Source organism: Cyanistes caeruleus, chromosome 1 (assembly GCF_971803275.1).
Source record: "Cyanistes caeruleus chromosome 1, bCyaCae1.hap1.1, whole genome shotgun sequence".
NCBI classification, from domain to species: domain Eukaryota; kingdom Metazoa; phylum Chordata; class Aves; order Passeriformes; family Paridae; genus Cyanistes; species Cyanistes caeruleus.
Window position 1 is genome coordinate 142,980,959 of NC_141701.1, and position 27,387 is coordinate 143,008,345.

The 27,387-nt window shown below is 40.4% G+C and overlaps 1 protein-coding gene across 16 annotated transcripts in view; it reads left to right on the top strand.

Moving 5' to 3' along the window:
- DIP2C (DIP2 acetate--CoA ligase C (putative)) overlaps window positions 1-21,237 on the top strand; it is a 308,352-nt gene extending 287,115 nt beyond the window's left edge. For all 16 annotated transcript variants that reach the window (XM_086864758.1, XM_086864692.1, XM_086864706.1 and 13 more), the window contains 5 exons: window positions 9,331-9,388; window positions 10,356-10,430; window positions 11,375-11,549; window positions 13,302-13,425; window positions 18,078-21,237. In XM_086864758.1, coding sequence (XP_086720884.1) covers window positions 9,331-9,388; window positions 10,356-10,430; window positions 11,375-11,549; window positions 13,302-13,425; window positions 18,078-18,330 — 685 coding nt within the window. In that variant the 3' untranslated portion in view covers window positions 18,331-21,237. The remainder of the gene's footprint in view (window positions 1-9,330; window positions 9,389-10,355; window positions 10,431-11,374; window positions 11,550-13,301; window positions 13,426-18,077) is intronic.
- The last annotated feature ends 6,150 nt before the right edge of the window (window positions 21,238-27,387 follow it).

Sequence of the window (27,387 nt, forward strand, 5' to 3'; positions counted from 1 at the left end):
CCCTTGATGCAAGGCCATTTCTTCCTTGATAAAGTCATCTTCAAGAGAAAAGCATATCATGATTTTAGTGGAACAGGACAATAAGAGTTGGCTCCAAATGTGTTTTTTGAGAGAGGATGTGGTTTAGCATGTATTAACTACAAATCAAAAAATTCCAGTTATATTTCCCTGGAGGGTTTAGGGGAAAGAGAATAGTGTCATGTGTACCAAGTAAGAAAAGACAAAGGGAAAACAAAAAAGCTGTAGCTTTCTAGGAAGATGGCTGTACTGCAGTTGTACAGTTACTGTGTTACTGTTTGCAAGTAACATTTTCATGTCATTCTTCAAGTATGAGTAAAAGAACAAAATGGAAAATGGTTCCATTTTTGTATTTACAAACCAGTTTTGAGTGTAACAGTAATTTCACTGAAATGATAAAATTTCAGTAAAATTATTGTGAATTTCACTGCTTATTAGATTTCCAGCTTATTAAAATACACTAACATATTTATTCCTGAGGAGTATCTGACACTGTTAAAAAAGGATTTCCCATTTCCAGGTATCCTGAGTTTCTTTGGTGGTACAGGTCCTTCTCTTTCAATCAGACTTCTCATGGAAGCTGAGAATAGATAAAACAAGCTGGCTGCTCAGATTTCTGAGGAAGATTTGTTAAAAATTCTTCCCTTTTTTGTTACCTACAAACCATACTTCTTTCTTTTTCTCTCCCAGACTTTGCTGTGAGTCTAGCTGTACAGGAATGGCTTAAAAAATGGAATTTTGATTCTTCCATTTTTTTATGCAGATAAGATGTATTATGTATTTGATTTTTACAGATAACGTATTCTGAAACAATTTTCTTTCCTTCATTTTGGTATATACTCTTAATGGAATGCTAAAGAGTGATTCTTTAAAAGTGCCAAGTGATCAGCATAGGGTATGTTTGCTGTTTCAGTAGTGGAGGGAAAAGTGCTGCTTTCCCACACTGTTGCCTTAGAGGGCATTTCACAAGGCATCTGCTTTGGAAGGGGAAATACTTAATGAATATATGTAAGATTTGGAACAAGGCTTTGTAGCTTCTGCAGCCCTGGCCACAGACCGAGCTGTGCTGTAAGAGATGGAGCTTCCTACGTGCTCTCCATCCCCCTTTCCATTCCTCTCTTCTCTTGCCAGCCTTTGCAGGAGGACAGAGCCTTTGCCATGCCACACACTGTCAGGTTTTGTGACAAATAATTCAGCACAGGATGCTGTGCTGCCAGTTACCCCTGGGAAATGGGCTCTGTCACCTTTGGGACCCAGTCCAGTTTGCCAGCCTCAGGCACTCATTTGGCTCCTGTTGTCAGTGAAATCTCTGGCTGAAGGAAAACTGAAGGAATGGTTAGTTTTGGGAAGGAGAGCTCTGAATAGTAAAAGCTTCCTGAATTTATATAAGGATACAACACTAATTTGGTTAGAGATGTAATACCCTCTTAAATGGCTCTTTTCAATGGATCTTAATATGTTGCTTCAAGCCTAACTTGTCCTTTTTATTATGGCATATAATGGAAATGTCTGTGCGCAGAAGGTGAACTTGGGTAAGCAAAGAGTGTCAAGAAGCTCAGCCACAGTTCCCAGTGAGTCTCCTGTGACAGGACAGTCCCTTTTCAGTGCCTGCAGCTGAACAAGGTGCTGCTGCTCATGGCACTGCTGACCTTTCCTTCTGAGTGCCCATCTGCAGTTTGCATTGAACTGAGAAAATAGCTCCATGTGTTGATGTTTCATGCACAAGAAATGTCCCTGGTTGCTCTTAAGGAGAACTTTTTGCAGATTCTTTCCCAAAAATTCAGGGTGAGTCAGCTAATAGTGAAAATTTGGAAGTTAAAGTGAGATAAGGGGACAGGTTAAAGAAAATTACTTGATTTCAGAAATTCCACCTTTGTGGGAATGTAGAATGTGAATATTAGCAATGCTAAAATAATTTCCATCATTTGTTAACAACAAATGAGCTCATTTCATTAACTGAGGATGTTTTTAGATCCCAAGTTAATTATAATGAACTTTTTCCCTGTATGTGAAGTCTCTTCAGAGATTTGGAATAGGAAGACAATGGGTTAAAAAACAGAAAAAGCATATTGCATTAAAGAGAATTGTCAGAGCTCAACTATGAATATGAAAAGTGCTGTAAAAACTATTAGTGATAAACATCATGTCCTGGGAGATTTGTAATCTGAGTAAAAAGATAACAGCTGCAAGCAGCTTTATGCCTGGTTTTGCAAAGCTGAACCTGAAACACAGAGAAAGGAGATGCTGTACCTGATGGTGCTTGAGCTGCAAGGTGGAGACCAAATTCTCCAGAGTCCTGGTCCACTGCATTCTCTCAAAATAGTTGTATACTGTGCTTTAAACAACGTGCAAAGTTAATTTAAACAAATTGAATGTGTGATGACAGCTGAACATTTTAAAGTACTTCAAAGCTGAAAGAAAACATAAACATGACATACCTTTTTTACATATTCCCATTATATTTTATGATAAAATTGCTATTTTATCATAAGCTTTGAGTGAAGCTATGTGAAACTTTGAGTGTTCCCTTCCTGAACCAGAGTTCCTGCCCCATTTTGATTCATTTGCAGCTTTCTGAACTGTCTTAAATTACTGTGTAACTTTTCCTGAATCTTTGTCCAGCCATCTGAAGGATTGGAAGCTCTTACCTTTTGACCTCAGGGAATTTGGCACATGAAGTGTAATTTAAGTTTATGGTTATGAAGGATTCCTTTACATTAAAGGAAATTATTTAGTACTAATTCTTGTTGATTATCAAATTAACAGAATCAAAATATGTCCTGGCATACAGAAAGTTTAAATCCCCAAGTCCCTTTTTCAGTCTCAGTTGTATTTATCCATTATCTGAATGTATCATGTGATAGGAGAAAAACTGCTCTGAGGAGACCAGGATGATGCAGGGAAACTTCTTCATTATCTACATTTTCCCTTCAGCCTAAGTGTTCAGCTGTGCAATTTTCCTATTTTTCTGATTTGCTATTTGAACCCTGCATGCTATTTTGGAAGGCAGAGCTTATGTTCTTTGAGCCATATTTCCTTTTTTTTGGTAGAATGAGCTCACTGACTTGTTAATTCTGGAATCGTTTACATAGAAGCATTTTATTATTTGAATAAAGAGAAAATGCCCTGACAGTCTTGAGTGTCAAAGAGCCCTGACCCAGTCCAGGATCCCACTGTTACCTACAGTGCCCATCCTTCTTCCAGCTGCAGAAAATGAGAAGAGGCTGCATCAGCCCTTTCCCACCAAAAGCCCCACCCAAGCACTGTCACAGACTGGACATTGATGTGTATCTGAAAGGTGTTGTTAATGGCAGTAGCTCTTAAAGATTTGAGTCAGAGCTGGGAAGTCACTGTGCTCGGGATGGAGCCACATAAAATGTCTCTGACATTAAATGCCTTGCAATTAGATTTTGGTTATGGTTTCTAATGAACTAGGCAGTTGGCCTTTTTGTCACTTGTAAAAGATCATTGTGTTGAATTCAGAAGAGTCAGTTTGGGCAGATCCTTTTCAGCTTAAGGAAAAAGCATTTTCAAAGTGGTCAAAATACAAATTTTTAATTTTTGCTCATGATGTAGATTAAAACATTTTCAATTTGCACAGTTAATTATTTGAATTTTGAAAAAAACCAAAATGCCCTGAATTATTAAACATAAAGAAACTATTTTTCTGACCTGCCACATGAATTTTTTTTTAGATTTCATTTACAACTTCTGTAAGTTACATATTTAACTTCTTTGTTCCATTTTAATAAAGAAAATTTTTCAAAACATCAATATCTTGCAGGATAAAAAAATATTCAATTTTCCCCCACAAGCTTAGCTTCTAATGTAAGATGATTGGTAAACTTAACAAAGGTAAACTTAAGAAATAGGGCTGGAATGAAACAAGCAGTTGCTTTCTGCCACAGAAAGACTGTGGGCAAGGAGAGGGCTTAAATACATTGGGTTATATGTTCATCACATCCTGTTTGGTTTCCTCTAGGCTTTGTTGCTGAAGGTTTTCAAGAGTGGCAGCATCCAAGAACAGATGCTGAAAGAAATCAGAGTGCAAAATAGCTGGCATTAAAGAAACCAAAGAGCTGGGCTTCCCAGCTGGCATGCCTGTGAAGTGACACGGTGTGAGAACTGCTCCAGGCAGGAGGAAGGGTTGGTGGGATGGGCAGGGAAATGAGAGCTGGAGATGATGTGTGTGAGAAGGTGCAGTGCCCAAGCCTGGCTGACAGAAGATGCTGGCACACAGGCAAGGCGGAAGAGGGCAATTACCATGGCTCAGCTTGAGGGAATGGCAGTAAAGGGAAGACAAAAGTTCAAGATGTGGGGTTCGGCCAAGTGGTAGGGTAAAAGGCAATCTCTTTAGCTGAGTTATATTGAAAGAGAACAGGGGCACTGGGGAAAAGCTCCTTTGAGTTGGACATGGAGAGGTAGAAATAATAAGAGGAAGCTAACACTGGTTCATGCCAAGCATCGCAGAGTGAGAAAAAGGTTCCTGGATTTGAAATAAATTCAGCTGAGAAATAAGCCCTGAAAGGAAGTAGAAGAATCCTCATCATTTGAAATACTGTAACAGAAGTAGGCAAAGCACTCAAAAGTGCACTGCAGGGAGCAGTCTTTTTTTGGCAGGGAGCAAGACTTGGATGACCTCATGGCTTCTTTCCGTCTCTATTAGCATCACAGAATCCAAACGCTTTCTCTGAGCAGCAGCACAGACGGCTCTGAAGGATTGCCCAGTTTTGGCACTGTAGTCTTGCTTAGTACCACTCTGCATGTGCCAGCCCCTGCAGATTCCCAAAGCAAGAGTTAATAGCTCTGCTGACAAACTCTCTGACTAGTGTGAAGCACTAGCAAGCTGTGCAGTGCATTTTGGAGAGTTTTCATCACCGAATGAACCAGATCTAAAATGGAGCATAAAATATTTTCAGTTTCATGTAAGATATTTGGGCAGAAAGACATTGCTGCTGCCCCTTTGATACCCCTTTTATTTTGATACCCCTTTGCTGCAGTGCCTGGTTAGTTATAGCTGGCCAGTTCCTGTTATGAAGTCAGATTTCAGTCCTGCTTTTCTATAGTAAGTATTTGATTTAAAGAAGATGGAATATGTTCAATATATTAAATTGTAACAAGAAGTTGACACATACTGGGGGTGTAGCTGCATTCCCTGTTAAATCCCAGGAACCAGACTTTGAAACAGTTTTCTCAACTGTACAGCTCCAGTGAGAGAATTCTTTAAGGAAATGTTTTTAGGAACCAGTGGAAAAAAAGTTATGAAAAATATTATCTTCTATACTGTTCTGTGTAAGTATTACAGTTTCATTGTGTATCATCCCTGGTTATAGTTTTGCAACAGTGAGATGATTCTTAAACATCTTCTGTCTCCCCTCTCCAGTGAGACATTTTAGTGGGGGAGAAACCTTGTGTCTGCCCTACATCGGGTCTCTCATTTATGTTTTCCCTCTCAGCTTGGCTGCAAACCACCAGAAGGTGCAAAAGTAGCTTTCACACCCAAGGGCAGCATGTGTTCTCCCATCCACTTGATTTTCAGGCTCTTTGCCCAGTCTGGCTCTACTGCCATGTTCTCCTCTGCCCTTCCCAGCAAGACTCGGTGGCAGAAGAAAACAGTAGGAAGGCTCTGTACTCACTTTGTAAGAGATTGTTTTCATTCCCAACAAAGGATTCTGGAGCACTGCAGAGAAACAGGACTTGCCCTTCCTGGACCTGCACTGCCTGGGAGCAGGTTATTAGTGAATTTGGAGAGGGTTTGTTGTCATTGTCCTAGGGAGGCCGCAGGGAGCCGTGTGTTCTTTGCCAGCATCACCTGGGTAATTCAGAGGTGTTGTTTTTAAGGGTCTGATGGGCCCAGTGTTCTGCATTTTTATTCTGCCTGCCGGAGCAGCCTTGGTAGTGGTGCTGTTTGCTCAAGAGGGAAGCAAAGAAGTTTTCAATTGTGTCTGCATTTGTCAGTGGAAAAAGGGAAATCTCTTGAGGAAGAGTGGGAACAATTAAATTATTTTATGCTGAGGCACAATAAAACTCATTTTAAAAATTATTGCCTAATGCCCATAATTTATTCACAGTATCTAGTCCCAGTAGAGTTCATGAGGCTATTAAGCACTTAAAATTAAGAATGTGCATGACAGTCACTAACATCAGAATCTCATGTTTTGCTTACATTTTTTTTAAATATCTTTGAGGCAAAATATTTTTTATTATTTTTGGATTTGTTAGAGGTTTAACAGTGTGTTCCCCAATGGATTGTGAGCTTAGCAGAAGCTTTCCAAAAAGGGATCCAAGGTTTTAGGTGCTAAGAGGGCCTTCACAGAAAACCTCCAGGAAATGCCGTTTCTATGTTTAGTACACTGCCATGAAAACTGGGATGTGAGGCTGGAAGCACAGAGTGGGAGAGGTTTAACAGAGCTGGAAAGTGAGAAATTGCACCTTCTGTGGATCATCATGTGCTAAAAAAACAGGCAAGGTTAAATGAAACAGGTGGAGAAGGGAACTAGAAGAATACGCCAGTGATAATAAGAACAAGATGGGAAGTACAGATGCTGAAAGCAAATAAGGGATTGTCAGATTTATGACTGTTGATTCATTTCCAGTAACCACACCACCGACTATCGAATGTGTTGCTTTATTATTTGTGATTTTTGCTAGGCCTGGAGTTCAGCAACACTTCATGAAGGCATGTCCTAATGGCAGGAAGGGAGCAAAGGCCACCAATATCTCTGGTGCTGAACTAGAACTGCGCAGTTCTGACATACACTTTTCCTGCCCCAGAGGTTTTTTCTACTGTTATCCAAATAGAATTCTCTTTAAACCTATCTTAAATTACATAAAGTGCCTCCTGAGCTTTGTTACACCTTCACTCTTAACAGTGCTTGTGGCTGAGGTTTCCTAAATGATCTTTTTTTTTTTTTTTAGATTTTTCTCAGCTTCACAAATGCTTGTAAATAATAGGTAAAATAACTCTGTTAAAGGAGGTACTGAGTGGGTGAGATGATGACTGTTTCTTCCAAGAGCAGCTACCTGTCTGTAAATACCTATTGAAAGATTGGAGATGTCAGTTAGTTGTTTGGAAGAACTCAGTTAAAGTAATTTTCTATTTCTAGACTAAAATGGATTTTACGGAACAAAGATAGATAGATAGATAGATAGATAGATAGATAGATAGATATATATATATACACATATATATATATATGAAGGCAGAAATATATAGGCATTAGTAGCAACTGGTTTTTGCAATATTTGATTTCATTTCAATACATACAGAATTATTTTTAAAGCCCTTGCTGTATACTCCTAAATGCTTATGATTTGGCTGCCATTTGTGTGCTTGTGTGCCATTTGGTTGCCATTTGCTGCCACAAGTGTGGCTGATGTAGATGTACCCTTTATAGAGCAGCATTAATTTAGCCTTGCACACACACATTCTAGAGAGGCTCCCATGGCCTGGCTTTCTGCTGCCCCATGTCTGTGTCCCTGGATGAACAAATGGATGCTGTAGTTTCACTGCTTTTGCCATCAGTCCAGTGGCTCTGCTGCTTTTCAGCTGGTGGGAGGCTGGGCAGGAAATGCAGAAAGCACAGACATGTTACACGTGTAACACAACAGTGTAAAGAAGGGCAGTGTAAATTAAAGGTAACACACAGAGCAGGGAATTAGTGCTTCAGGCTGGCTCTGGGAGTTAAGTGGCAGCTGAAGGAGTGTTGAAAAGTGATTCCTGTTACACACCTTGTAGGTCAGGCTGCAGCTGCCCAACTGTGCCTGCTCCAGGCAGTACCTTGTAGGGCACTTTACATCCTTTTCCTCTCAACACAACTTGGAGAAAGGTCTGAAATTCTTGAGTGTTTGGGTTGTATCTTTCTGTTAGTGAGAGGAGCTGTTCACACTGATGTGCCATATCTCAGGGCTTAGCCCTGCCCCATTCATCAAGGTTGAGAGACTTCCCAGAACTGCAGATAAAACACTACTCACTACTCCTGCCTTGACCTCAACAGTCTCACCTTTTATAGAAGACTCTTGGAGCAAAGAAATAAGGAAAAAAAAAAAAAAAAAGGAGAAAGATCTTTTTCCATCTCCTTTCTGCTTAGGGTCTGAACTTGCCAAAGCTTTGTTCTGCAAAGGGACCTCTGGCTGAGGTCTCTGTGTCTCATCCCTCCTTTCCCAAACTGAGCACTGTGATGCTCTATCTATAAAAAGACCTCAAAACAGACTGAAAAAGATCTATTGTGACTGCTCCTAATATATGGGTCTCCACCCATCTGCTCCTGTTTTTTGTCTTCTGATGTTTCATCTTTACCTTTTACCTGGTTGGTTTTTAGGCAGCTTGTATTGTGGGGTTTTGTCATTCCAGTGTCTGGAGCTGAGGGTAAGGCTAGGGGTAAGAACAGCTCTTGGGACAGATTTAGCTTATTTAAGTGGATTATGGATATTGTTCAGGAGTAGAGAGTTGAAGGTTTTCATGGTTGTTGGAACTTTTAAGTTACTTACGATACAGGAATAACTAGACGTTACCAAATTTTCTTTGCAATGTACTGGCTGAGATCATCAGCTATTTTAGAACTTGGAAGCCTCTATCATTCTAACCTGCTGAATACTTTTCTAAGGTTAAATGAGAATTTTCCTTCCAGACCATTATACCACTGAAGGAGAGATGACATTCCAGTTCACTTAGTGGGGAAATAAGTTATCTAAAAAAAGGAGACAACCAGAAAGTCACACTCTGAGAACGGATCTGATCTCAGCAGTAATAACATTTTTCATTAAATGATTTTTTTTTAATATTAAAATGTTTATCAACAACTGTCCATTGAAAATAATTAAAAGATTGCAAATGCAGATTTGAAACTGAGGCCAGGTTATAAGTTATTTTGATAGGATTTTGATTTTAGCTGTCAGCTACTTGTGGAATGTGGTTGCTCACTCAGCTCACATGATTTTGTGTCTGTGCCCTGACTTTTATGACATTCTTGTGGGAAATCAATATTTCAGATCCCTCTTGTCATGAATAAATTTGTGCATGGAATTCCATTTACAAAAGTCTATCAAAAACAAATAAAAGGCACCAACTACATTTGAAGAATTTATTATTTAAGAAAACGTTCACACACATCTTTTTTTCATTATTTTCCCATCCATAAGTTTTGACTAATACTACATATTGGGTCTGATTATGTTCCACATAACAGGATACAAGCTTCACCTCTTCCAAAAATAACATTAAACTCTGCAACCCTTAACCATTCCTTTTAGAAATAAATGTTAATGAAAAGCAAATAAACACAACCCGGTATTATACATATTATTTTACAGAGTTCGTTTAGTTGAAAGAGGATCTCCACATAGTTTGCCTCTCATGGAGTCTGGAAAAGTAAGTACTGAAAGAAGATTTAAGTGTATCTTTTATGGTCTATATTTTCAGTAAATATCCATTTCTGTTCATTTTTACATGAATGTAATACTGGGGAAGGTGCTATTAGCTGTGCAGATTGATGTCCTTCTTTTACTGTTGAGGTTACAGCATGATGGCAGTAACTGATGCATTGTTGCTCTCTCAGAGCCTGTACCTCGCTCTTTTATGCAGAAATCAATTCCTTCTTTTATGCAAAAGGAAGGTATTTCATCCCCTGCGTGTCATTCGTGAAGCAGCTGATAAATGTGGCTCTGGTGGCGGCAGTTCCATGGATGTAGAACCCACCTCCAGTGAGAGCTGCTCTGGGATGACCAGCGCTGTGCTCACAGGCTACTGATCACCTGCAGAGGGGCTGTCCCTGCTGGGCCATGGCTGTGGGGACAGGCTCTGACATAGGGGCAGGCTCTGATGCTGTGGGTGCTCATCTAAAGCTTTCTGTCCATCACTTTGCAGACATTCATGGTCAGAGGATGCTCCCTTTTCTGTTCTAAGGCTCAACATTCACCTCTGTAGCTGTTGAATGGCCATTACATGAGGTCTTTGGGAGAGTGCATGATGCCTCTGGCTTACTCCTTGTTTCAGGCCAAAGTTTCATTGGGGTTGTTCCTATCCCACTATGTATTCTCATGGAGACAGGGGCCATTTGGTCAGACTTTTGTTCTGCAGGAGAACATTTGATTTCTGAGGTGGTTTATTGATGGAACAGCATTTAAAAAGAGAAGCTTTTGTCACATTTCCCAATTATCTCAGAATTTGTCGTATCTATGGACTATGTTTTTTTTCCACTATAAGTCTGATTTAACTTTTTAAGGATTTTTAAGGATTTCCTGTGGTTTGTAATGAAGGTTTTTTGCAGACAAAGCATCAGTGTACAATTGCATGAGGTGGTACCTGCTTCTTACTGCCTCGTGTTTTCTTTCAACAGATCCTCCCAGGAGTACGTATCATTATTGCTAATCCAGAAACAAAGGGACCCTTAGGAGATTCTCATCTTGGTGAGGTGAGTCATGAGAACCTGAACTTTGTATGCTCTCAACTAAATTGCAGAGACAAAGCTATTGTTGTGCATGCTAATGATTTCCTATGATGATACATCTTATCAATTGCCCAGTTAAGAAAATAGTGAATTCTACTGATCTTTATGAAGTGTGGATCATGGTATTTGTGTCATTATTAAAATTGTTAGTAAATTGTTTCTAAATAGTAATAGCTCAAGTTAAAAAAAATGAAAAAAATCTGCTTTTGCTAACTGTATTTTGTACTTGGTGCTTCGCTAATTCTGATGGAAGCTTACATGAAAAGTAAGTTTATAGATTAGTCTGATTTCAGCTAGATGGTTTTCTTGTACTGTTCTCCATAATCATTGTGCTTCATTGCACTGAAGTACTCTAATTAGAGGAGTTGAGCAAGATTATATGTTTTTCAAATTTATTTTGTTTCCAGAGTGAGAAAAAAAATTATGTTATTTTCAAGCAGTTAAACATCTAGTTAACAAAATGAAGAACATGTTGATCATAATTAAAACCACAGTCTAATTTGTGAGTTTCTGTAAAAGTTCATTAATTTGTAAAATTAAATTGTAAAAATTTCCATGATGCTTTGAGTTCAATGGAATGAATCCTTCTCAATGGAATGAAGTTCCCTGGCCTCACCCTTTAAAATAATCTGTCTGTCTGGTGTTCATGGGGGATGCTCTGCTGGGGTAGATACACTGAACCAGGAGTGAGAAACTTGGCATGGCTCAGAGCTGCCCTGCAACTTCAGCAAAAGCAGATTGGAACCTCTGTGCTAGAACTGGGTCAGTTATGGGTTCAGAAATAGTGTTAAAAGGCATTTTTAGTATTACCTAGCTATGACTAGAAATATTTGCATCAAGAATTTTCAATAATGCTTCATTCTCAAAAGCTACTTTAATTAATACCAGTATAATTGCTTTTAACTTAGATATGGGTTCACAGCACTCACAATGCCAGTGGGTATTTTACCATCTATGGAGATGAATCTTTGCAATCAGATCATTTTAACTCAAGACTCAGCTTTGGAGACACACAGACTATTTGGGCAAGAACTGGTTATCTGGGGTTCCTGAGAAGAACAGAACTCACTGATGCAAATGGAGGTAAGAGGTTTCTCATCATCTAGGTCTATGCAAGTAATTTGAATTATTTGGAGGGTGTCACTGCCTCTCTGGCCCTAACATGCTCCATCTGTGCAACCTGTAAAACTGCAAAAAACCACTTAGTTTAAATAATCAGAAAATAAATCAGAGGGCAAGATTTCCCTGCTGAAATAGTTGTTTCTCCTTTGCTATACCTCAGGTACTATAAAACTCCTCCACCAGTGACCTTTTGACACTTAATATACCCAGTGCTTCAGCTTGAAAAATATAAAATACAGCTGAAACTGCCATCATTTTTTTTCTCTGACTGCTGTGTCCCCAGGAATGCTTTTGTGCAGGTGGAAAAAGCCTGGTGGGAGTCTGAGCCCTGTCCCTCCTGTAACCACCATCTCTGTTATAAACCCAGTCACAGAAGCTGTCCATTCCTCAGATTTTATAGTCTTTAACCCCAGAGGGCTGGTTGCTGAAATGTAACACAAGCAGAAGCCTGCAAGAGAAGCTATAGGGTGTTTGGGTTTCTGTCAGGAAGGTACAGGATTCCCTTATTTGTTTTAATGAGGTTCCTTGTCTCTTGTACACATGTATGTGGACCAGTGCTGCCAGGCACACAAAGTCTGTGCTTGGGAAAATGGTTTTTTCCATGATTTTTGAGGAGCACAATGCCACAAGTGGCTGTGGCTGAGCTGGCCAGGGGAGGCCAAGTAGGGTTTCCAGCAATGCTGTGAACACCCCCAGGAGTGATTCCAGGGCCATTAGAATAGCTGCTATTCAACCAAAGAAAAAATTCATCAAATCTGAAAACATTTTAGTAATCCCTGTGGATTAGGCCTGCTGCCCTGACTTTATATTGGCACCTTCAGAAGAGATTTACTTTGGGTTGCACAGGCTTTTTTAATTTCATAATGATAGCCCAACCCTGAGAAAATTCAGGATTCTCTGAGGATATTGCAACTTAAGCAGTCAAATAGCTCAGGTATTCTCCTAGTGAAGAGTTGCTCCATTCTCCTACATTTAGCTCCCAGTGCAGAAAGTTCTCAGCCCTTTATTAGGCAGACCTCCTCTTGTCATTACAATACCACCAAACAACTGTCCAAATTCATCTCCTTTTAAGTCTATTAGCAAATATTTTTTTATGACTAGCATGTAATGGTTTATTTTCAGCCCCGTATCTTTTAAAAACTGTAATTTCAGCCTCATTTATTTCTTCAGTAGGTAAAAAATATGAGCTATAAAAGTGTTCTGTTTAAATTACCTGCATAAGCAATTTGCTATCTACCTATAGTACAGTTTTAGTTTGTTGATAAACACCTATGTAATAGATCAAAAGCATATGTAGTGACCATCTCAAAGCAATTGGGAGAACATCAGCCACACTGTTAGGATCAAATCTATTTTTTCTCTTTGAAAAAAAAAGAGAAAACAAGGAACCGATTGTCTGTTTAGAGTGCCTTAAAAACAATGTGTTCTGCATCCACCTGGGAGAAAAACAGGAATTATGCCACTGTCTTTGGATGAAGATTTCTGCCTTTGTCAAATGGGAATAGTGTTTCTGCCTTCCTTTCTTCTGTTTTTGCTCTGCATTGCACTTCAGTAATGGAAAACGCTCATTAGTTCGGAAATCACTTTGGGGTTTTAGAAATTTGAGGATAACTTATGTTTGTACTTATTTTACTTAATTCTTAATGTGAAGATTTCTATAATTTAATGTACTGGAGAATAGAACCTTTCTGTTTTTTTATTCCTTACCACCAGAACGCCATGATGCACTTTATGTGGTGGGTGCATTAGATGAAGCCATGGAATTGCGAGGGATGAGGTACCATCCAATCGATATTGAAACCTCTGTAATTAGAGCACACAAGAGCATCACAGAATGGTAAGGATTGTATAACACCAGGGCCCTTATAAAAAGCTGAAATATCTATCATGTCTGGGTTTTTCCCTTGGATATTGCAATTGATCCAGAAAATGGCCTGTCTGGATGGTCACAGGATTTATAACCCAACTGCAAATGTGTCCTTAGGATGAAACTTTTCACAAACAGATTTAATCAGAAAGGACTGATTTCTGATAAGTTCATTCAGTATGTTTCTTCTTTTATTTTTTATTTTTTTTAAGGAGTAAGCAAGCAAACATTTCAAATAAATGAACACACTAATAAATTTTATTTGTGAACACACTGTTATTTTTGAATTGGTTATTAATAAATGAAGCAGTGATCAAATCAAGGTCACAATGGAAATTGAAGCAGTAAATCAATGAGTTAATAATGATGTTGTCTTAATCAATGTATCATCCTCAGATGTACACAGCAGGAAATCATTTCTTGAGGCCGACATGAGCACAAATTGCTTTTCATTATTCTTGCATCAGAAGACTCAGTCAGGTAGTTGTTTTGTTTTGATATAACCTCAGTTCAGCTATTCACCTTTCAACCAAAATAAATCTCTCACAATAGCCAGAGCAATTTTGTGCATTTTTCTTTTCAATCCTGGCTGCAGAGGTGTGGCCTGGAGCAGGAAGCTTAATAGTGAAAGAAGCACAGCAGCTGAACTGGTTTCTTTGGTAAAAGACTTTGCTTTTTTCTTAAATATAAGTTTAAATGAATGCAATTAGTTGCTTGGCTGACTAATTGCAGTGAGGTTTTGCCTTATTGCCTCCTCCCTTGAGCATCATCATTGCTGGTATAGTCTTGTGCCAGACAGACATTACACAGGGAGCTGGATTCTGTGCCTTCACACAGACCATTATGAACACTTTGGGGATGTCATGAAATTCCCCTTGAAAATGTGTCAGATCAGTACCAGCAGTGTATGGAAAGTTTTCAGATCAAGCTGTTTAAGGACTGCACTATTATAAGATGGCCGTAGGTTCATAAATCGCTGTGGTCACCAGTATCTGTTTGTCAGAGGTTTGGGTCCCCTCAAATTATGAGCTCACAAGCAATGAATACAGTAGCCATATCACACTGCATTAATGGGTTTTAGTACCAAAAAATGCTTAAATTATGTTCCTGCTTTCAAGATTGCTAAGAGCACTTTGAGGATCCTTTTTGTTGCACAACCATGGAAACCCTGAGTGAGAAATTGGAAAAGGGTTGAGAGTAACCTGGAATGAATTTCTGCAAGAAATACATGTAGATAATTCTCTGCACCATAACTCCTCCCAGTAGTCAGGTGATAAGGCATGGGAGTGAGAATTCAGAAAACACTCTATACTGTTGCTACCCTTTTCCCAAAGGCCAGTATTTAAAGCCAGTATTTCAGGGTTGTTTTTCCCTCAAAAAGAGATATTGCTGATGAATTAGATGTGTCTCAGATACACTCCCTGCAGAAAAGGGACACACAGTTCTTCAGAATGACAGCGTCTGGTTTGCTCACAGTTCCCAGCCTTTTCCTAACCAATGCTCTGCCAAATAACCATCATGGAGTTTTCATTCACAGTTCTTGTCCTGACTGTCCTTGACTTCTCTCACATAACTTCTTTTTCAGCTTCTCATAGAGACCCTCCTTATGTCTTTATGAAACACTCCCTGCCAAAATAATAGCCAGCTAACTATTTTTAAATTTTATTTATAATTTGTATATCCCTTTCTGTGGACAGGGGCAGGAGCCTCTTTTCTTGTTTCGGTTACAATGCCCCATTAAGGATTTTACTGCATCAATTCCTGTTGCACACAAAAGGTGCTGGGAATGTCCAGTTGGTAGATTGTAAAAACAGCCTCTGAGAAACGCAGCTCATTTTGTAACACTGGACACCATTGAGGGACCTGGGGGTTTGTTGAATGACATGGGATCCTGCTGGGCAGCTTCTGTCATTGAGGATCAGATCTAAAAGGTCATTTAAAATTATTCTTGTCTCTTAAGAAATTTTTGCACAAATCAGCAACCTCTGACTCTGGACTTCCTGTGTCTCCATACATAACAAGTGAAAGAGTGGCACAGTCTGGTTTTATTGTGATGTAAACTCACACTGTGCATTTTGAAAGTGCTTCTAATACCACAAAATGTGGTATGTGTTTTATTGTATGTGTTTTAATTAAAGCACAGGGTTGACTCATTTAAATGTCAAAGTTGCAAAAGAGGAACAGAACAGAGCTTCCTGGAATTTACTTAGAAGTGGTTTATACACAAAGCTACACAAGGTATTTGGAGAAGAAAACAATTAGGAGCTTCTTTCCCTGGAGGTGTTTTGACAACTTCCTTGTTTTTCCTGTAGCATTTGGTGACATGGAAGCAGCAGGAGGGGCCATTCCCAGCTCAGTGCATTGACTGCTTTGCACCTATTGGGTGGGACTTGGCTATTGTGACTCGATTATTTCTTCAGGAAAGGTCAGCCTTCCTGGTCCCTAGGTTTTTGGTTTGAGTTTTTCTATTCATCAGGCCTAGAAAGTTGATATATGCATAAAAGAGATACACTGGCAAATGTATCATCATCTCAACAAGTAAGAACATAAAGAGCAGTATTTCCTTTTACTTCCAGTGATCACCAGTGAGTTAGAACCATGACATATGAAATGAGTTTTAAATTAAATTGAAGCCTCTTAGGAGTGTCACTGATTTTAGGACTTAATAGAAGCTTCATGAAAGTTTTGGGAATCAGTTTCCTGAATTCAGACAAACTAATTTATTCTAGCCATGTTTTAGGGACCTGCTCCTGAATCTTACTGTTAATTGCTTTCCCAAGTAACAAGCTAACAGTAGTTTCCAGGCATGGTTTTAAATGCTAACTTACATTTCAATGAAACCTCCCCAGGGTTTTTCGTTAAAATATATATAATACTAATTTAGATGTTTGTACAGCAATCGATAAAAATTCCAGGACCTCTCTGGAGATGATCATCTGTGCAGATTGATACTTCATTTTGTTAATATTCAGCATCAATCAAAACTTACTAGAATGTCTTTGAAAACTTAATTACAAATGAAAATTCATTTCACAGCAGTACTAAGTCAAAAGGGGCCTTCTCATCCTTGGTTTGGCTGCTCATTAGTTTTCCAGATCAATAAGCACATAAGAATTCAATCAAATAGTACTTGGGCAGGATCTGAATTTTTTTTGTTGTGTTTTTTTTAAGAGTTAAGTACTTTTCTCCTAAAATTTGTTCTGTCAAGCATCAACATAGAGCACATTTTCATAGCTAATTTTTGGGCAAAGGAAGATATGTTTCCATAGTACCTGGATTTTCAGAGCTGTCTTAGGAGGCTAAAACAGTGCACTTCTGTCTCAATCAAGCATTGACCTTAGGGGAAGAAGCTCTTTTTGAAGATGGCTTATGTACATAATATATTCTGACTTTCAGATGCTTATGCTCGAGACAGTTCTGGGAAGTTATCCCCTGACTTTATGAGGTAAAGATGAGTAAAGTACAGGGCTGGATATGTGGCTTACATGTGTAGAATATTATTATTTATTCTGTGGAATAAGCTAGAGGAAAAAGTTTCTTAAACGCCTGCAAGGATAAATGAGATTGCTCTTTGTGGCTCAGCTGTGCTCACCTCCCATGAGATGTGAGACTCTGGAGACTCTGGAGATGTGAGGAGGATGGAGGGAAGCTGTGAAACTACTCTGGAAGGAAGCATACACCAGACTTTGATACCCTCCCAAGCCTCTATATTTGGAAGGATAAATGCATTCTCCTTAGCCAGAAATGGTCCCAGGTAGCAGAACCCAAAATTAACCTGCTTTAGCTCAAGGGCTTAACCAAAACTTTGGAGTATTACAAAGTTCTTTTAGCAAACAGGAGATACTGGGAATAATGGTGTCCTTTGACCATCTCCACTGTTATCAGGAATGTTAAAACTCTGGTCCCCTTAAAGCAAACAGAAATAAAACAGCCAAAATAAAACAGATGAAGACACAGCCTTATTTCTGTGGAAACCAGTTGGTCCAGAAGAATTGCAGCTTTTTTGTGCTGAGCTCTGACCTGCCTGGGCAGCAGCCCGTTCCTGAGGGCGCTTTGCCATGTGTGCTGAGCAGGCACAGGGAGGATGTCCCCTCCCCAGGCACCCCTGTCAGCCTGCACTGTGCCATGTGCCTCCCCAGGGCTCCACACCCCGTCACTAGCAGGGGTTATCCCACAGACCTTTCGGCTCAGACTCTGCTCCTGCTCTTCTTGGTGTCTCCTCTCCTAACCTCCTTGGTTTTCTGAGCTGCTCTTCAAAAGACCGTGTAAAAAACCCTTCAAAATACCTCCACACACAGGTCACTCCATGAACACAGCAGAGCTGTGGCACTTCCCTGGCTTCAGAGGGAACCACACGCTGCCATACTACCTCCTTCCATGACAGGCAGGTTTCTGTAAAGTTCAGCCTAATGCTTAAAATTGCAGCAGTATTAAATAGAGACCTCATGGGGCTGTTCTGCCCCAGCCTCAGTGTGTTCTCTCTTGCTCTTTACCCTTTCTCCTGAACATGGAAAGAGCCCAAGGAGCTCCAACAAAAGATAACCAAGGTGCAAGAAAGGAGATAAAAAATGAAATGGGTGAAAAAACCCCACGACTAATACTATTTTTTTTTTTTTTTCCAGTGCGGTGTTTACCTGGACAAATTTATTGGTCGTTGTAGTGGAGCTGGATGGATCTGAGCAAGAAGCTTTGGACCTTGTTCCTTTGGTCACCAATGTGGTCCTGGAGGAACACTATCTGATTGTAGGGGTGGTGGTGGTTGTGGACATTGGTGTAATTCCTATCAACTCCCGTGGAGAGAAACAACGTATGCACCTACGAGATGGATTTTTGGCAGACCAGCTAGATCCCATCTATGTGGCCTACAACATGTAGTCTTGTACCTTAAAGCTTCCATGGACTTTACTATAGATGTATAAAATTTTTTTGTGTCCACTAAAACAGTGTGCAGATAAGATGCTGACACTCATCAGAATGGAACTGTTTCTATTACGACTTTTCAAAGCAGTCACGATTGGCAGGAAATATAATGTGAAATGTTTTCTTTTACCACTAAATTTTAGAAAAGAAGGACTATGGGGTAAGGCCCTTCAGTGTGTTGGAAAAGCCCATTTTAAACTTTTTTTTTTTTTTTTTTTTTGCTTACTGGACAATACTGCTTTTTGAGTAAATGTGGCTTTGTATTTTACATTAAGTAAGCTGAAGTAGATTTTTTTTTATTCTGCCCTCCAAATGGATTCTTTTAAAACAATTTGCATACTAATACAAATAGTTGTTTCCTTCATTTGTTTTAATATGTCATAAAAAGCTGATGAATACAGATCCATTACTAACTTAAGCCATTTTAGATCCCACATCTTAGGAAAATATGTAGTGGTACGAGGAGAAAACCCAAAGTAGCACCTTTCAATTAGAAATCTTGCAGCTTTCTGTCAGAGATGCTGAAAGCCCAAAGGCCAAAGAGCCTTTGCTGTTAGCGTTAGAATGGAAGAAATTTATAAATAAGGTGTATTTCGGCAATGAGCTTGCAAATATCTTTGTACTAAACTAAAAAGATAAAATAAGTTAACTACTTCTTCTGTAATTATGTACAAAACGTTTAATTTATTTTGATCTCTTTAGAAGTATAAAAGAGAAGAAACATTCAAGAATATTAAACTCTTGAAATGTTTGCTAATATAAAAACAAAGTGTTGTATTATCTTGAGTGGATAGTATCACATCAAATATATATATATGAAATATAAATTCACTAATGACAAAAGATTTTAAAGTTTAAAATGCAGTACTTGTCACTTGCATGGTGTCTCCCACTGTAGATAATCAAATGTTACTCACAAATTTTTTGGAAAAAGAAAAAAAAAAGCAATCCTGGATTGCTAAGTATCCCTGACAAAAAGAATCCTCTAGATACCAGCAAGTGAAATTATTGCTGCCTTTAAGGCAGTGAATGAATTTAAGACTAAAAATGCACTACAATAATTTTCTTTTCTTTGCCATGGAGGCAACAATAAATATTCGTGCTGGCATGTGCATACACTTGTTAGACTTAGAAAAGGCAGGTTGAGGAATAGCACTGTTGTCTAGCTGCAGAACTTTGTTGCACAATTTTTTTCATTGTTTTAGTTGGTGTTTTTACTGCTATAAGGAAAAGTTTTGGGGTTTTTTGCACAGAGTTATCAATTTGCCTCTCAGCTAGGACACGTAGCTCGGTGGCCAACGCTTACAGTTTACATTTACAGGAAACGATTGTTTCAATGGTCTTTAATTTATTCCTTAACGAGAGGAGCGTACAGTCACTACCGCCCTTTGGCACGGATCGTGCATCTGCTAACTAGTCCCTAAACACATTAAAACATCAGAGGAACCCATCTGCCTGGTTAAAGAACGGAGGAGTCCCGTGGTCTCCAGCCTGAGGCCATCACGGGAGAAGAGTAGGAAAACATGCATCACAGCTGCCTTCATTTTACTACCTTTGGAGAAAAGAGGGGTTTGATTCCCCAGTTCTGTTGTCTTCCCTGCCCCCCATGCCCCCTTTTTTAAAGCCTTCCCCTTCCTTCATGTGGTTGTAACTGAATTGACCTGTTTGTGATCAAGAGTGGGATTTACCAGCTGCAGTCCAAGAATGCTTTTCTTATTTGTCCCAAATGACGTTCATGTGCTGGCTCTCATTACCGGATATGCATGACTAAGATTGTTGCAGGGCAAACGTTATCATGTTTATATCACGTATAAGGGAGTCTCAATGCTGGGTGTTAAAAATCTTTTTAAAAGGTAGGGACGTTTTAGTCTGCATGTACAGTACAGAGCATCTCACCACGTCAGACGCGTTTTCTTTCAGGCCATCTCTTCCGCCCTCACTGTCCTGTGAATAGCCCTATTCATGCTCTGCAGACCAATCCCATACTTCGTCAAATTCATTTTCTGCTCCCTAAAAAGAATAAAATCTGTTCTTAATGGCAAGTTGTTGTAAGGTTTCAGACAAGATGTTGATTGATTACAAACATAATTGCAGTGTGTGAACTAACTTGTGAAGTCCTGCTATTGCTGATCTCAGTACTGCAAAACAAATCTCGCTGTCGTTCAAAGCGTCACTTTAACCTTCACGAAGTCAACTTTGCATTTGTAGAGAATAAAAGAACTGCAATGCAGTTGTGAAATGCAGTTAATAACAGCTCTCTTCTGCAACCTGTCATCTGTGGTTGTTAAATCCTGAGTTAAGAGAAATGATAAACTGAGTTTCTGGTTTTGTTGTGCAAGCAAAAGGAAGGAAACATTTAAGCACCATCAGACTGAGCAATAAAGAAGGATTGTTCTGTATTAGAAACTGTACTGTAGATAAACCATTCATGAGAATGTATAAAATGTTTGTCTTGTGACCTTGTGCTTTTGGAGTCAGACAAAACCATGTAATCAACTCGATGCACATGCACAAAAAGAGAGGGTACACAATGAACATTTAAACACAAAACTAATCAAACAGGAGCAGATTCCTCATGGTGCTTGTTTATTATATATATTTAATCCTGCTTGACACTTTACCCAAGGGAAGACTGTCCCTTTTATCAGTTGAATGTTAGCAGCGTTATTTCATAGAGTGTGGTGACTGGTTAGAGAAATTCATGTAACTCAGCCAATCACAGATTCAAACAAAAATTTTTATGTGCAAAGGACAGCAACCTTCTTGTATGTTAAACCACCAGTACGCTTTGTACATCTGTGATAACGCCTGTTTTATATTCAAATGAACAAATAAAAGCTTTTATTTTTGTTGCTCTGAAAATATCAGTTTCTTAATTAGTCATCTAAAATGGAGCTTCCAAGAGCTGCGGATGCTCGGTGGAGGAACATGGAGAGCTATACTGTAATTTTATTTTGTTTACCTCTCTTGTTGCATAATTTATTAGTACAAATCATTATACTTTTAACAATGTTTAAATACTGGTGTGGGCATTTATTGCTGAAAGACTTTCATATGGCAACAAATGTTTTTTGTGAAATGTTTTTTTAATTCTTTTTAATATATTCAAATATACTGTTCACATTTTTGCTGAAAGTGTAAAGATTATTGTAAGCTTGGTAACATTTTGTGAGAAGCAATAACAAGCATTAGTACTGTAAAACTCCTCAAATTTGTCACTTATCACTTTTGTTGCAAGGTCTTGCTACTGACATGCTGCCTATCAGTCACCTAAGGAAGTTACTGATCCAGGTTTTACAGCTCTGATGGAGCTTTCTGCCAGTGGAGGTTTATGGGTTACAGCTTGGTCACTCACAGATGTGGGGCTAGAACCTCCCTATCTATTCAGTAGCCTTGGGCAGCCAGATGATCGCTCTTGGGAATGTGATCTGCCCACTTCCTTTTTGCAAAAAGACCTTGATTTCAGAGCTGGCTCCCAGCTGCTGAGTAGCAGCATTCCCAGAGAAGAGGTTTGGCCCCAGCTCTTGTTTTCCAAATGTGATTTCAAAGGGTGAAATTCTCAGTCCTCATGTGTTTGGAGTCCTGACTGAGAAATTCAGCGTGTAAAATCCCATCTCTGATGGCTCAGATTTCAGGTTGCTTATCACAAGAGGTAGGTGCAGTTTTGTGGACCCACAATTACCCTGGGCACAGGGAGAGAGACACAAAAATTGCGGGAAGGAGAAAACAAGTTAGAGATGGCAGAAGGAAGAGGATGGCAGAACAGCAAGTAGTTCCTGATTCAATTTTACAAATCATTTAATTAAAGTAAAAAGGGGATTGATTTTTATGTTAATGGGATTAAGGCTTTTAAAAGGTTAAAATATTTAAATTCCACATTTTAAAAACATTTTTGGCAAAAAGTGCTATAACACTGCAAAACTGGTGGGAAATCTCAACCAAAAAAATCACAGGGTTAGGAGAATCATGCACAATAAGAACAGCATAATTTTTTCATTATCATGTTAATACTAAGAATGTAAGATTTGGAAAAAAGTCTGGTAAAAGAATACAGCTTTTCTGGTTTTCAACACAAAGATTTGCTTTATGCATTGTTATTATTATGTTATTATCAAGGGAGGGAGGAAGGGGCGTGCACAGAGATCAACAACAAATTCTCATCAGCTGCCTTCTGAGCAAAGGTGATATGGGGGGAGTTTGGAGCTCCCTCCAGCAGAGCTTCTCACAATCCCCTGCTGTGCCACAGAACCCTCTGCACCCCTGGAGAGGCAAATCCAGCTGTGGCCCTTGCCTGGACACACTCATGGTTTGAAGGGGCTGGGCTGGGCTCTGGCTGGATGGGCAGTGGGGAAGAGATGCAGCCTACAAGAGTCATCCCAAGGGGGATGGACACCTCTGTCCCCAGGGCAAGAGCCAACCCTGATTTTGATTGATTGATTGATTTATTAAATTATTTAATTATTTTATTTGAAGAAGTTTTTGCTTTAAAACTGAGATTTGAAGAAGTAAAAGAAAATGCAACCAGATTCTACATTGGGAAAGCAGAAATTAATCATTGAGGGGGAGATAAAATATAAAATAATATATTGTTAATTTTTTTCTTAAACATAAATGTATGGGGTTTTGTTTTGTTTTTATAAATCTGGAGTGCTCCATTTGGCAGCCTACCCTCCCAAAAGCTCTCACTCACCTTACCATGATTTAGGGTTCTCCTTTTCATGGTTTTTCTGTTCTATTTTGAGGGGTATCACCTTAAAGATGGTACAAAAACCCTCTCAAGCTTTGCCTTATTTGTGCTGAACCTGGCTGGGATCAGCATCTCTGAAACAGCAGCTCCCCCTTTCTTACACAGCAGACCAGGAGGAGGCCATCTCTGCATCTTCTGGCATCATCCTGACACTGGGAACTGCATGGCATTTCAGATTCCTTCAGGTTCACTAAGCAGGGTATGCTGCATCATGCCAGTCACAGTCAGAGCTCTTCTTTCTGGTCTGCACAAAGATTTCTCCAAAGGCACTATTGTATCCTCTATGATCCACATGAGGGAAAAAAAAGTCTTTTTCCCAGGCATCCCACAATACATCTAATAATAAATTTAAAAGTTACTGCAAAATACTCTACGTCAATGACCACTTTATGGTGGATCCTAAAGGCACAAAGCTGATCTTGTTTTAATTTTGTGCTTTGGTAGATTGATGCCCATAGGCTTGTGGAGAGTGGCTGGAGAAGGGGATGAAGCTGATGGAATCTACACAGGCAGTGACTTCCAAGTGTGACTGGCAGCACATGGGAAAGGTTTGGAGATGTCAGGAGAGGCACCAAGGTAAGCACTGTACTGAGCTATCAGGATAAAGACGCCAGTGAGGAAGCCATAAATGAAGGGCAGTTTTAGGAAGGGCATTTGGTGTAGCAGGAGAGGCCAGGAAAAAGAAGACTCTGCATATGGAGTAAAGATCAAACAGCTGAGACTATCTAGCCCTGTGATATCAGGCTCCCAATTTTAGGGGCCTACATTTTAATTTTCTCACCTAGGGGAGTGCATTTCAGTCAGGAAGCTCCAGATGCTGAGACACACCTCACTGCTCTTAGCCTCAGGTTCTGACTGGGGGCCTGGATGAGCTACTCCTGTTAATTCAGCCAAGAGGGGAAGTGTATGGAGGTGGAAGGACAGATATGTGTAAGGCATGGACAAACCAACCCTAATGGTTTGGAAAACTAAAAAACAACCAGGGCTGTATAAGGTAAGTGGCAAGGCTGGAGAGCAGAAACTGTGGGAGAAGACAAGTGTAGGAAAAGCAGCTGCAGGCAAGAAGAAAGTAATGTTTCTATGAAGCCAGGGAGGTGAATATGGCACAGGCAGATTTCATAGAACAGCAGGAGACAAGAACTTGAGCCAACAACTACCCAAATTAGTAGCTGAGGAGGTACAAAAGAATTAAACTTTCCATTGCAGTCATACATGCTCATTAGCATTTCTAGGATGCCTCTCTTAAACATTTGGGTTTGGATACTTTCCTGAAATCCACAGGAGGATCTTTTTTTGCATACCTCACTCCCTCCTAACCACAAGACCTGCAAGCTGGGGTGGGGCTACACCCTCGTGTGGCTTTGCAGGGTCCCTGCGTGGCTCAGTCCCTGCTGGCTGCTGCAGGGGCAGGGATGGACTTGCACAGCCTGAAAATGCTTTCACTGCCAGGGCAGACATTGGGCATCCACTGTGGAAATCCACAGCCTATCCTGCCACTCCAGGGTGTAGGGCCACAAAAACTGAATGGGAATGTTAAAGTTCTCTCACAGCTCTTTGGTTAGCAAAGAGAAAGAAGTGTGGTCTCAGCTATAATTATTATTTTTTTCTTCAGAGGAGGGAAGTATTTTTTCATCTTGGAGCAAAGCCTTTTTACAGTACAAGAGGCTTTTAACTACTGTTTTAAGCCATAATGAAATGACAGTTATAGATCACTCAGTTATGAAAATTTTCCAGCAAATCCCATGTTTTCTTAAACAAAAACTTCCATTAAAAACTCTTGTTTCCAGTGGTACACCTAACAGGGCCATAGTCTTGCTGCCAAACTGGTGTGACTGCATCTTGCTATGCCTGCATAAGCCACATGTGCTGTCATTGCACTTCACTTACAACTACCAGCACCATTTATCTCTCCAGCATGATAAAGCCAGTGCATCCACAGGAGAGACACAAAGTCAGGATGCAACCTGTCGTTCTGGGATGTGGCAAAGTCCCATTTTAATTTGGAAATGCTGAGCCACAGGAAGAATAATAATTAGGTCTGTAATGGGACAGGCAACTCCAGACGCTCCTTTTCTTCACCAAACAGTGATCGCAATAGTTGGGAGAGGTGGAAACTCCTTTTGCCCAGGGAGGTCTGGAGCAGGATTGCAACTGGGAGAAAAAGCAAATTCTGAACAAGATGCTTAAGAGAAGCCCATAAATAGGTTCTGTCTCTGCAGATGATTCTGTACAGAGAGTGTACTTTAGCCTTGGGCTAAAGAGAAAGGCTTTGGAGTGGAGGTAGTACCAGGGGCAGAGTTCAACAGTCCAGGCTGTGCCAGGCTAAGGAGGCCTCTGGCTTTTAGGCTTGAGCTCCTGCTACTCTCTTGTTGCCAGGCCACTCTCTATGACAATTGTCCTTAGCTTTCCAAGGGAGGCCCCTGCATCAGGAGAAGCCTGAGGTGGCTCAGAGCTTCTCAGCATCTGTGGCACTTCAGAACAGATCCAGTCCCTGCACCTGCACTGTGAGCTGCCTCCTGCTCCACTTCCTGGCCCCAGAATCCCAATGCCACCCCACTGACTGGAGGCAGACAAACTCCAGGGCTTGAGGGCTTTCCTTGCAAGTGCAGCATTGCCCCCACCCAAATTTGTCAGAGAGAGGCAGCAGGAACACCACTGGTGGGAAGGGCTGGGCAGTGCTGGGCTCTGGCTCAGCATCCAGCGCTGACTCCCAACAGCTCAGCAGCATGGAGCAGCTCCTGCTGTGGAGCCACTGGCCTGGGGAGCCCAGGGTTAAAATGCTGCTGGCTCCAGTGTCAGTGGGGAAGCAGAACAAGCAATGGCACGACTGAGCTGCACATCTTGCATTTCTTTGGGGCAAAACTAAAAGGCTTTCCAGCCCTTGTGGTCTCTACGGACTTGTGAAAAGACAGGAAAAGGCTCTGTCACTCAGTCAAGCGTTGTGTCAGCCAAAGAAATTCTCTCTCCAGCACATAAGCCACGCATGGCAGAGTTTCTGGCCATGCTCCTCCTTTGGGAACGAGCTCCTTGGCAGCGCTGAGCTGCAGGGCCAGCAGCAGGGGATGTCCCTGCCTGGGGTTTGGAGGCCTCATCCTGCTCTCCCCCCATCACAGCAGACCCACAGACCCCCCAACGAGGACAGTGAGCAGGATGCCCCTCAGCTGAGGCACAGAGGGGTGGCCCACACCAAAACCCTCTTTCCTGGTGACAGGGGCTCCAAGAGTTGTTGTGTGCAAGGCACTGAGTTCCTTTTCACTTTTAATGAAGCCATTTTCCACCTTGAAGGCTCTGTTACAAGGGACAAAAGCACAACAGAATTGCTGTGGCCAAGCATGGTGGGATCATGGCTCAAAACTGGCCAGTTTCTCCCTGGGAGGGAGAGCAGGAGAGAGGCAGAGCCAGAATGTGGCAGCAAGAGGGGCCCCAAGACACCTACAGCAGCTATTTGTAAAAGCTACCTTTCCTGTTAATGAAGTAGTTAAATATGAAAGTCCTCTGGCTTTATTAATAAACATTGTTTTGTTCTGCAGAAGTCCTTTTCCAAACACTAGTAAAGCAATTTGTGTAACCAGATTCACAGCATCTTCTGAAGCAGAACTCAGTTTATTTTTAGATACCTCTCTAGGGTAAATCCTATTTCCATTGAAGCTTCACGCCAGCTTAGTTTTCACTCAGGGAGTTTACAGCAACTGGCCGGTGGCTTTGTAAACAAACACATCACTCTGCCTTGTAGCATGGAGTGTTCTGGCTTTCTTGGCATTTCTTCTGAATAATCTTCAATTATCAGTCCCCTTCTATGTACAAATTATCTACAAAGTAGATGCTGTGCTTTATTTTAGTCTCTTCATGGCATTTTGCCATCCCTGAAGGGATGAAACTTCCCTTCTATACCTCATCAGTGGCTCTAGGGTCATGGGGCTGGAGAGGTCCTGGGGCAGGCATGGCCATGGGGAGCAGGAGGGACAATTCAGAGTTAATTTTCTCTTGGTTCTTTTTTTTTCTGATTTTACAATTTTGAACCTCTACTAACTAGCATTTCTTTTTCAAAGAGCATTACTCAGAGTCTATCATACTCTTGAGGCTTTTGACATCTGGAAATAGGTTCTATTAGGTTAAAATATGGGTTTGGAAGGTCCAAGATAGTTGGTTTTATTCCTTTTACATTACCTATAATCATCTCCCACTTAACCCCAACAATATTCTAGTATTCTCACAAATGGATGGGCCTTTCTACTTGCAATTGCATTTCCTTAATAGGAAACAAC